At 32.2% G+C, this 12,487-nt stretch overlaps 1 protein-coding gene across 2 annotated transcripts in view; it reads right to left on the reverse strand.

The window, feature by feature from the left end:
- LOC119835158 overlaps nucleotides 1-10,974 on the reverse strand; it is a 27,502-nt gene extending 16,528 nt beyond the window's left edge. For both annotated transcript variants that reach the window (XM_038359828.1, XM_038359827.1), the window contains exon 1: nucleotides 10,764-10,974. In XM_038359828.1, the coding sequence (XP_038215756.1) occupies nucleotides 10,764-10,820 (57 nt within the window). In that variant the 5' untranslated portion in view covers nucleotides 10,821-10,974. The remainder of the gene's footprint in view (nucleotides 1-10,763) is intronic.
- Between the last annotated feature and the right edge of the window lie 1,513 nt (nucleotides 10,975-12,487).

Below are 12,487 nucleotides of genomic sequence, written 5' to 3' on the forward strand. Positions count from 1 at the left end.
AACCGATTTCATTCAAACTTTGTACACTTATTAAGAACTGGTGCCAATAGAGTAATATAGTAAGTTTATCCCATTATTGTGTTATAGAAATACAAGAAACGGCTACAAGTACTTTGTGTAAAATAAAATCCGCGTCGGTTGTTAATTATTCGATCGAATATTTAGCCCCGATCTGTTTACAATTTCGCATTCACGGCGCCACTACCTGCAATCTATTTTAGTATCAGATGACATTGTTGTATTTTCTGTAGATCTAGTGTCTCCTCAGCTCGTCGACCTTGACAGGGTGCGTGAGTCATGGACCCATAATTCATAAAGGTATTTTTATTTAGCGACTCCTATTTTGCATTGTGTCATTGTTGCAAATTGCTGTAACAATCTTAGTTAACACATGTCCACGAGAATATTAGGATATCCTTTTTGCCTACGCCTCTAATCTATCAACCTTGCGGACAACAATTATTTTATAATGTAACCTAAAACTTTTGCTATGTAAAAAGTAGCAATGAAACGTTATGGTAATTTTGATATGTCAATTGTTTATGCTACTATCTTATTGATATGATGCCATTACAAGACGCGACATCTGAAGAATTCAAACGTGAAAAGGCAACACTTTATATACGAACACTTTACCTTATCGATTGATATTAATTTTAATGCACTGTTTCGAAAACGTAGCTTTAAATTATTCAAGATCGGAATCGTGAAATTATTCAGGAGGGAAGGAGGGTAGCGTGTATTTCATATTTCACGACCAACATCCTTATTTCGTCGTAAACTAGGTAGCTAGGTAAAATTTATGCTCCACAATACACGGCGGTCTTTTTTCATATATCATTTAAGCTGTATCGATCAATAAAGATAGATTGTAAACGTTATTTGATTAATCTTTATTAAAATTAAGGCTAACAAGTTTCTTGTTTGTTTGTCGGAATTCAAATAGTGATCGGCAAAAAAGCGTCCGTTATTGTATCGTGTATGCGGCTACTTTGATTGTATGTAATCACTCTCAATAGCTAAGCAGATTCCAATCTTTCTACACAGAGTAAGTTGGTGTGAACAAATTATCGTAGCGCGAACCGTTTCCTGGTTTAACCGCAACTATTCATAGCGTACATCGTGACTTTCATCTACATGGCCAATAAATGTTTGAAGCTTCTTTCTTTGTATGCTTGAACGGCTATCGACAAATTGTATTTAAGAGATATTTATTTCTTTGCATTAGCAAAAAATAAACAACTGATCCTCGACCGTGTTTTGTTGTACAATTTTCGTAAAAAATATTCTATTTATTTATCACAGATTTTTACAAAATAAGTCTCTTTAACTTTCACTGGTTTATAAATAAATTGTTTGAATGAATTTAATGTAAAATAGTTGAATTCAAGTTATTATCACGTTTACGTGTAAGTGCATATTTTGTATAACGTGTAATTTATATAACTTAAATCTTGTTAACGACACGCGTAGCCTGCAGGTACGTACAAGTACGTACATTACAAGCGCACAATTTGCTGTTTTCTCCAAATGGAAACTATAGCATGTCTTGATGACACCTACGACCAACCTTAGTGTATTATTTATAATTAAGTAACGATGATATTATCTTCCAATTACTAAGATTATAGTTTTCCTTTAATGAGCTCACGAGAGCGTGAAAAGTTGTATTATCATATAAGGTAGGTAAATATTTGTCTGCTTAGTACATTATACATCGCTTTAACAATAATTATTGTTGTATTAATTGTGTACTTAAATTAGGTAATACAAAAATAGTCTTCTGTCTTTTTAAATCTTGTCTGTAATCTAATACTATTGGCTTTTTGTATAAAATTAATTTTTAAAATCATGTTCACCCAAAATTATATAAAAAATAACTGAAGTCAGTATGTAAATTCGCTCTATTTCCTTTTATACACAATTTTGTCTTCAAAGAGAAATGAAGGTGAAAAGCCCTTATCTTCAAACACATCTAATATTTAACTAATCCCTGTACGGTTCCTTTTCTGCAAACACGTCTGTGACTGCGAGATTAATCAACTATTTACAGCTTCGCTACCTTTTAAGTGTTGGCTCTCTCGCAATATATGAAATAATATAATATACATTCCTAGAATTGCAAAACGAGCGCGTTTGAGAATTGCGTATTGTTTGTACGGAATTCCTTTAGAAACAATAGGAAACCACGAGTAGATTCATGATTGTGGTCAATATTGATAACAAGATACTACGCATCGTGTATAAGGTATAAATCTCCGTAGGGCATGAGTTTTTATTGCCAACATTAAAATGTAGTTGGGCCCACAGGAATACAGCTAAATAAAAATGAATAAGTGATGCTATAAGAGAGGAAAATCGCTGTTGTTTATTTGTCTCATCGATCCAAAATTAAATAAATTTTATATTTTTTCAGCCACTACTTAGCATATTAATAACTTAATAAGTGGAAAATACCCAATTATTATTAAAATATTCAATCCAATGTAAGTTAAAACACATAATGCAAGCAAAATAGTGAATATTATCATAGATCACCCCTTTTTAAACAACGTGCGATATTTGTTCCCTTTTAAAATTCTATAAGTGCATTATTTGCTATTAAGAGTTAAGACTTGTTCTGGACGAGTGTGTACAAATATTATGAATCAACATAGATTACACAATGCTTATTTTATTAAAATAATCTCTACACCATTGCTTTAAAGTCCATTTTCACTATAATACATGGAGTTGCATTCGAAGCACCGGAAGCTTACAAAGCGCGAACGCTCCGAGCTTCGATAATGAAACGACTCATTTCATTTTGTTTTATTCACAAACACTTGGGATTTCTGTTTAATTTTATGTAATTTGGAAAACGATATCTACAAAGGTTTTGTAAATAAGAAAAAACTGGCTAAAATGTGCATAAAATAGCTTCGGACTGTTATTTCATTAAGTTGCAAGCGGAATGTGACGAAGATTTTTATGTAAGATTACACAATTATTAACTTGCTATTTTACAGATATCTATAAAGATCGAAATGTCTCATAATCTACTCTATGCGATCCTATAATAATTCAAGCGTTCGATTCAAATTATACTTTTCCAAAGGACGTGGCAATAAAAATGCAATTACTGAGTGTAATCTGGGATATTATTCCTGCGAGTATTTACGCGTGATTCGCAATATCGTTAGCATTGACAGCGTCAAGTTTTGCTATGCGTTGAAGCGCTTACGACCACACAGATCTTCCCGAGCCATGGTCGTTGACCGCACGAGCCCTATGCAATGATTTTAGACTTTGTTCTTGCACAGTTAATATTTGTAAGCCGAGTTTCGTAGTACCCATTTAGGTAATTACGTTCTAAGTATGCTTACTTGTGCGCTTGTGTTGGAGAGGTTTCACCTATTTATGCTTTAAAATTTAAATTGCCCTAAAAATGCGGTTAGCATAAATGTAAAGTGCAAAGTTAACTTTGTATCGTCGTGTATTTACACCTTAAACACATTTCCTTGTACTGATTTTATACTTCTGTAGCTGTGAGAGTACTCACAATTCATAAAATAGCCGTAACCTAGTTACTATTGTATTTGCTTTTTGTTCGCCTTAAGTACATCGTACTATTGTTAACCAATTTTTATGTGAACATCATCGCTTTCATATCAAACCTGAACCGTTACTGGACAGAAGGAGAGCATACTTTGGGAAAGTGTACAGATTTTATTTCAAAACTACACATTCATTATAATATATTTAAATTTCTTTTTAACTCTTTGGAAAATAAAAAAAATATAATCTTTTGTGTTAAAAACTTTTAAAGTTTGTTATTCTAATAAGATATGATGACACAAAACAACGTCATCTATGCAATCAATCTAAATTTAAGTAACATAATGTTACGTTAACGTTAGCCAGTTGATGTCGAATTTTTTCAACTGTTCCGTCTCGTCAATTTGATCTTTTTCAAGTTCGTGGAACTTACTGGTTCACTAGCTTCTATTGAATTAAACGACATTAGTTACGATTGGTTTTATACAAATTCATTTCACTTTTAATAGACCGTAACCTTCTCTTATCAATTTACTTTTCTCTTGGTGAGGCAGTCACGACTGCGACTTGCGAGGCAGCGAGGGGTGAAAACTGTTTTTAACTTTCCATAATAAACAATCGACTGTATTGTTATTTAACATATGCCTCATAACAATATGAATATTCTTCATAAGACTTGAAATGTTTTTTAAATTTGTGATGGACGACCTAAAATGCGTAAGTTTATGGAGGATAAATGTATGTAATTAACTTTATTTAATATACGCTTGTTACTCTTTCACGCGAAAACCACTGAACGGATTTTGATGATACTGTGCAGTAATACAGCTTTAAGCTTGTCAACCAGAATAGCACATGAGCTATAGAAATACCTGCTTTTACCCGTTGGTTTGTACGCAAAGAACCACATGGCACAATTTCGTAATACAATTCTGAAGCATGTAGGTAGCATCTTTAACTATAAAAACATTTTTAATTTGTCAACAACAAATATATACTCAAAATTAACTCTGCTTCTGAGATGTGCCTTCATAATATTATGGCAACAATGCCTCAAATCACAGATAACATAATACTATAAATAAAACGTGCCTTTGAAAGACAACCCCAAGGACTTCGAGGTCGTTACGTCAGTTTGTTCAGCAACTGAAAGCTAATACGCGATCATGTCATCGAATATAATATCACGTCAAGTATATTGTATATTATGTTAAGCCTCCCCAAGGAGCACCCTCCTGTGACCCGTCTAGACTGACTCGATGGAATTTCTAACTACATTTAACCTTTGCGAATACGACAAGATTTTTGTAACCTTCTTACTTTCTCTATTAAAGAGTCAACCAAAATAAAGGCGTGGAAATCGTATTGTATCCCATGGGAAGATCTAATCTTATGTGAATATAAATGCTGAGATCGCTTTAATTTCATTAAGTGCATAGCTATGTTAATTGTATGAGAATATCATAAAAATATTTGTTTACCCATATGAGAAGAGTAAATATATTCGCATCTTCTATTGACCGACCTTGTAATTTAATCACAATATATAAAGTTTCAATTCGTCAAATCTATATTGTTGATAATAATTGTACCGAAACATGATGCACTAAAATTCATACAATGAATGGCACCCTACTCCATACTAAACTAATCTCCTTCGCAATCGGAGGTCCAACCCGCTGTGAACTATATAATTGAGTATTTACGCTAATACCTCATAAGAAATAATAATCAGGTATAAAATAAGGTATTCATAGATAAAAATCTGTAAATTAAAACAAACTCATGACAGCACTGATGAAGAAAATGATGTTTTTTTTAGTATCACATAAATATTTTGATCGTATAAACCTAAAACTTTTAAATAATTTAAGCACGTTCATCGTAGCCGGCTTGGAAAGCAACTACAATAAAATATTTTAAGATTCCACCAATTATAAATAGCTATTAGAATATTTTAAAACTAACAAATAAGCTATCTACAGTCCAAAGATTTATAATAACGTATATTCCGTGTAATTGCATCATACAAGACAAGAAATCGATAGACTTTAATTTCCCGCAATTTTAATAAAGTATATATTATAAATACATAACTACGAAAACCGGACTATTTATAACCAATCACCATGATGTCCAATTTGTCCTTAAATTAATTTCCCATACGTATGTCTAAAGCATGTCGATTCTTCGGATCACCGCACGCTTGGACACGCGTTAGCATTATTTCCCGAGTTATAGAAATGCTGTGCGACGTAATTCGGACAATGATTTATAGAGCGGGGGTGGGCCACCCTCGCAAGGGGCACAAGCCACCACAATATCACAAACAACATTGATTTCTGAAAATGGGAGACAAGTTTTTGAGTCACATTTCAACATTTTTTATTACGTAAGTACGCATCTATTTGTGAAGACGGTTATTGCGCCTTATCCAAAATAAAGGTAAATGGAAATTCGTGACTTTATCCTCCCATTATCATAACCATAATATTACGACGGATCAAAATTATTATTAAAATTTACCGTTTCGTTCAATATTTTCGGTATTTTGTCCTATTTATACATAAGTACTTGACGCATGTTACAATATCTACGTGTCCGCACTATGAATTAAAATTTTATATGCGGGCCCAAACTTTCAAGTAAATAAAGCCAACCGTTATTTCATATTTGTTCATGGTGTACCTACATAATTTTTGAGTCGAAGTAAGCGTGTTAATAATTATTGGGTATCCTGATTAGATTTTACTTATACATTAAATGTGGGTCAAACGTCAAAGCTTAAAAGAGATGATGTATGTTTATTGAGTGTACATTTTTTTGTCGGTTGTCTATAACATCGTGTTTTCTGAACTATCTGACATCGCCTGTCACTATTATAATTGAATTAAACATCGACAAAAACAAAAAAGAAGATGTTCCAATTAGCTGCATATCATTTGCAAATATTTAGATTAACCGATTCATTACGGAGAAATTTTTGCGCATGTGGGACGGAACGTTTTTTAAATATTATTTTAGCAAAGTACTGTCCATTATTAGATTTAGACTTGACTCTAGATGTGTATTCAGGTATGGTTAATTAATTACGTTATCTAAAATGCAAGCGAATAAAATTAAATTCATATGTGAAATTGTTTTAGTATTTTTTTAATACGCAACGAAAATAAAACTAATGTTAATGTTCATTCGATCTTATTATGAGTTGTATATACATTTCTATTAGATTCTTGTCGGAAGTAGGAAGTATCCCCAGTCAGTACCCCCAGGCGCTGCCTGAGGAATTCCTGTTCGCACTTGAAAGGATTTTCTAAACATGGATATATTATGATTTCTATTTGTAAATTGTTTGTTATAAAAGAACGGTTTTTCGCACATGAAAAATGATTCTTCATCAAATTTGTAGAAGTATTTCGTTATTTATGTTGCATAAATTTTAAAACAGAAAATAAATTTGCTTTAATAAAAAAAAATTGTCATATTTTATTTTGTTTTTTTATTTGTGTTTACTTCACTATTCTAGCGGTTAAACATAGCAAAGTCAAAGGCTCCATTATGTGGGTTAGTTGAACCCACATAATTGAGCCAATCAAAGTTACAATTAAACCTTTTAATAACTGTTAATAATACAGTGCGGTTTATATTACTCGAAGCAAATTACACCTAAAGGCTGCACTTATATGGATCGATAGGGCAAACAGGGTCGTAGGCACAGCGACCTAGCCATTGACGGAACACATACAACGGTACTGCTATGGTCAACCCATTCACAGAGCCTGTTTGATATAAACTATTAAGTATTAACTCTTAGCATGCAGTTAGATGCAATGTACACTTTCCTAGAAACTCAGATCCGTATATCGGCAAAAACTTGGACGAGTATGTGAGGAAGATATGGCTCAATATATTCAGTAAAACCCATATTTTCACTCGTCTATACCTTTGAGACCAAGTGTTGAGATCGTAAATAAAGTGTAACGAAGATATATATTAAGTATCCGGTATGCGGTAATCACATCTTAACTTCGTTTCTGTTATAAATGGACCGGGAAACATATTTCTAATTTATTTATTTTAATCGTAAAACGCTTTACGTTGCCAACTCTTGTTTCTTGAGTCTATATTACCATTTGAAATTATTGGTAGCAAGAATTTTTAATTATTACAGTATGTTTGTAATTTTTTAATCAAATTTAATTATCGACGATTCTCACACTTACTAGAGTGGCGCAATGACCCAAAGTGGGTCTTGGCCTCCGAAAATAAGAGCCTCCATTTGATCCTATCCTGCGCCATCTCTTGCCATTCTCAAACTAATGAGTTATTTTGGTTTTCCAACAGAAATAATTATTTTTTCAATCTTCTGACCATTACGATGCGACGTAACAGTTCCTAAGTACAAATTCAGCAAAAGTCTCAAGTTAAAACAATCGTAACGAAATCAGGTGAGATAACAGTGCAGTTAATTTGAACTGTTAAAACGATACGTTAACACTTGCCATTGTGTTTTAATGAAAATCGCTTAGAGCCGAATAAATGTTTTTTTTTTTTAGTAAAGCAGCAAATCGAAGTTCTTTGTATTCTATGAGGTGAATAAGAGAGATCATATCTAAAATAAGATGATGTTGTTCACTGCATTGTGATTTAAAATTAATTTATATTCGATTACATCTCAAATACATAACACTCGCGAGGGCTCTTTTTACTACGATTAAGTTTTGTAGATTAACAAGCTTTTTATTCTATTTCAGTAAATTCGGGTATTTTTAACTTTAAATTTTTATAAAGCGGAATACCGCAGTCACTTCAAATAAAATTTCAAACTTTGTATTCTAAGCCCTACATAAAGGGAGATTGAATGGCATATTATTATTTCTCAATATTAGTCGTATAAAAGAATAAACCAAATAAATATCTCTATCACTTTATTACAATTTTAGAATTAATGATTTCAATTTTATAGTTATCCGAGTTACATAAGCCTCCGTGTAGTATCAAAATTTTTAGACATATACATAAAATGTCAATATTAAATTTGGGTATACAATTTTATTATTATTCTAGCATGCTGTGGTCACGCAAAAAACTTTAACGGGTGCAATGATTGCGTTTTATTATCTGTGGCCAGTATTAAAAGAGTCACGTTCAATAACAATAGCATGTTATTTGATTACTATCAAAATAAGTTCAGGATGTCTAAACTGTTTTCATTTTACTGTGCGATATGGCCTTAATCTGTCAAGTCTGTAATTGGTGCCAAATGCCAATTATACTAAAAAACTGACCTGCCTTTAGATTAAACGGTCAGATATAAATAAAAATAACTTTATAATTTGAGAATTACGATTGATGATGATTTATTAAAATGTAGATCTTTGCATTGAATTGGTATATTATGTGAAGATGATCGATTTATGTAGGTACGTGGTATGCAACAGGAAACTTTTGTCCAAACCAAATTAAAACAAAAACACAAAAAACAGTATTAGCTATAACAAGTTAATAAACGTTAACTTAAGTATGCATGAAACTTCCGTAGATGCACAAAAAGTAAAATGACTTATATCTTTAACAAAAAAGTGCAAATTCGTGCGTGGGTTCAACTCTTTGTGCTCAGTTAATGGAAAAATGGTATACCTATCCACTCCCGTACATAGAACGGTCTTTGTTTTGTAGACAAGTAAAAACATTGCCAAACATTTACAAAACATCCGTTAAAAGGCTCTATGGAATTTAATTAATTTCAAGCTTCAGTGAAATGCGCTATTCGGATATTTTACGTAAATTCTTATAAATAGAGAAAAGACTTGTTCATTTATGAAAAATGATACAAACAAGACTTGGCTTAGTTAAACCCCAGTATACTTTTGTTGAAAAAAAAATCTACATGTTTTTAGTGACCAATAAAATCCAAGACGTGATAAATATAATCTTCGTCTAATGTCAAGCAAGCCAATAAGCTCAGTAATAAAAAGAAACTTAATTATAACATCTGAGAAATCGCAACGCATCAAAGTGTCGTAAAATGTGAATCCATCTAATGCAGGTTTCATGGCATCGTCAAGGAGCAACGCAATAAAAACAGTGCTCGTATGTAATTGAGCACCCTTCGTCTCTACATTCCCTGATTGCACGGCCTGAGACGATTCCCACGAACAGATAAATCTAAACATAATCATATTATGTACGTTGTTACATAAACTTATCAAAATTCAGCGAGACGCAAGGCGAGGGTTGCGCGCACATGGTAGCTACACATTTAATTTAATTACAGGTAGATTCGAATTTAACTGACCGTGTAAGTATGGTGTTAACCAAATTATAACAAGGGTTGACGTAATAGGACTATCGCTCATCTTCTGGAAAACATTTATAGTTATATAGCATTGGAATGCTTAATAAACTGGAAAATTTTTCTATTCTTAAAAAAATCGTATTTAAACTCCAGTAGAATTGAAATTAAGAATCTATAAATATATACGAACTTTCAATACAAATTCAATAAGGCTCACAAAACGTATATTGAACTTATTCCTAGATTTGTAAATTCTTAGTTAGGTTAATTTTTCTTTCTTTTTTGTTTAAATAATTTATTGTATGTGTGCATATGTTTTCATACTTGCGAAGCTCACTATACTGAAATTTCCTCATAATCCAAGCGCTTATGAAAAGCCATCATGTGAAGCAGAGCTAGTAATTGGGTGCATCGGAGCGGTGCAAGTAATTGATATGACGAGCTAGCGGTTTTCCATAGCCGTATGCACCTAAGCACGCCCTTCGTATGAGCCGATCTGATTGTGCACGATTCAATTGAAGATGTTGAGAGAAACAATTGCAAGTCTTATTTGAAGTCGATAAATGTGATGTTACCGACCGATTTGCGAGTGCGTGGGGTGCCTTATGTTTATTGTACGATGAATCTATGTTTCTTACATAGATAACATGTTGTTGGTTTATGTAATATGTAATGCCAATCGATACTGAATATTGAATTTTGTTGCGCTTGTTTATTCAGTTGTTGCCTGTTATAAATATAGTCATAGTGGTGTTGTTAAATACATTTTTTAGAAATTAACTACAGATACTAGCTATATTTTCAAGTTACGAAGTTTTGATGATAAATTATTTTAAATAATTTAAGCCTTTAAAATACTCAACATAGTATTAATATATGACTGCAACTAAAACATAAATATTGTAAGTTTTAACTTCTAAATTCTTACCGTTGCGATGTAAAGAAGAGCCAACCAACGTAACCAGAAATATATCGTGGACTTCATTGTTTACAATCGTCTCACAATTGTTATAAAAATATTTTGTCTTTTCCGCGTCGCGATCTCGAGTGTGCGTTCCCGCCAAATACTTATAAAGCTGGCAACACACAACTTAGTAGTGACGCTTAGCTCGCCAAACTGAAGGAGTAGGCCGTAAGCGTGAGAGCTTCGCGAACCGTCTCTGAATGGCCCACTCCACACGGAGGGAGAATGGCGGGAGGGACGAACTCGTGGGGTAAACCGCGGCAAATGCCTCCGGTAATAAGAAAAGAAAAGTTATTTGACGATTGCCTTCAAGGATATTCAGAAATCAAAACAATTCATGATATTGTTATTTGACATTTAATGTTTTAAGTATTTTGCAATATAATGACATTACAGATTGTTAAATTATTATTGATAACTTCATAATTAATTATAATCAATTTTATGACGCTTAAATAATTTCTTCAAATCTTATTTAGAACAATTTTAATGTGAACCTTTTTATTACATATTTTTGCATTAGTAGATAAGTATTATTTAGGTTTTTGATTTTAGGGTAAAATTACAAATAATTTTTATTTATTGAAAGATTCCGTGATGATTTTTGTGCTATATCAGCTCTCCCTGCGCGCTGTAGTGTTCGAAACGTTAGGTTAGTAATATAATGAATAAATCGCGTTTAAAATCCGTTAAAAAGTCTTTAATTTCTATATGAACTGTTTTAATATTTCAGTAGGTACTTAATATTTATTATTTTCGTGAAATTACAATAAAAAAATTACTTAATGACATTATATTTGGTAATTATGGAAAAACGCTCTTACCTACCTTCTTAGTATTTAGTACCGGGTGTTAAAAAATGTTTACACACGTAATAGGTTAGTGAATATTTCATATTTTCTAGATTACGTGATAGAGGTGCATACAATATTATTTTATTATTATAGGTATATAAAAATATGACTCCCTATATTTTGATAAATAATTTTGCTCTTCGTGTTTTAGCAGGCGTATAATTTTAATATTTTTTTTTAGGGTTTTGTACCCAAACGTGAAAATGGGCTTGAGATTTAGGAGTCTGCGGCAGTTGGATTTCTATCTGTCACAATACTGTATCTCCGAAACCGTACCTTATAGCAGGACAGTTGAAATTTAGATTTATTTTAGTTGCCGCAACTAAATTATAAAAAAAAAAACAAATTACGCAAATGCTGGCACGGTCACAAATTGGATGGGTAATCAATTTTTGTAACCAATTCTTCTTAAGTTTTTTTTACTTACTGTAGCTTATCGCAGTTACTGTAGTACATCTGTTAATATTTTTTACTTAGCTGTTCGCCCTGGCTTCGCACGTGGTACGTACATAGCCTGTCACTCAATGAAGTTGCATCTTTCTAAAAAGGAATTTTAAAGAAAGATTTTTTAAAGCAGTTTTTGTGTTAATGCATTACAAACACATACAAATCTTTCCTCTTTATATTAGCAGTATAGAAATAGCTAGTAATTAGTTTATTACTTAACTCTTTGTGCTAATTTGGATAATTCTCTTATAGTAATAGGCTGCAATATTCAAATATGCGGCTGCATACATACATTTGAAAAAGCTTCAATGTTTTAAGTTGATAGCAACGAAAATCAAAGGCTAACAAAGATAATGAGATCACGTTCTATCACAAAAAAGCTGTGTA

Source organism: Zerene cesonia, chromosome 20, assembly GCF_012273895.1.
Source record: "Zerene cesonia ecotype Mississippi chromosome 20, Zerene_cesonia_1.1, whole genome shotgun sequence".
Taxonomy (NCBI): domain Eukaryota; kingdom Metazoa; phylum Arthropoda; class Insecta; order Lepidoptera; family Pieridae; genus Zerene; species Zerene cesonia.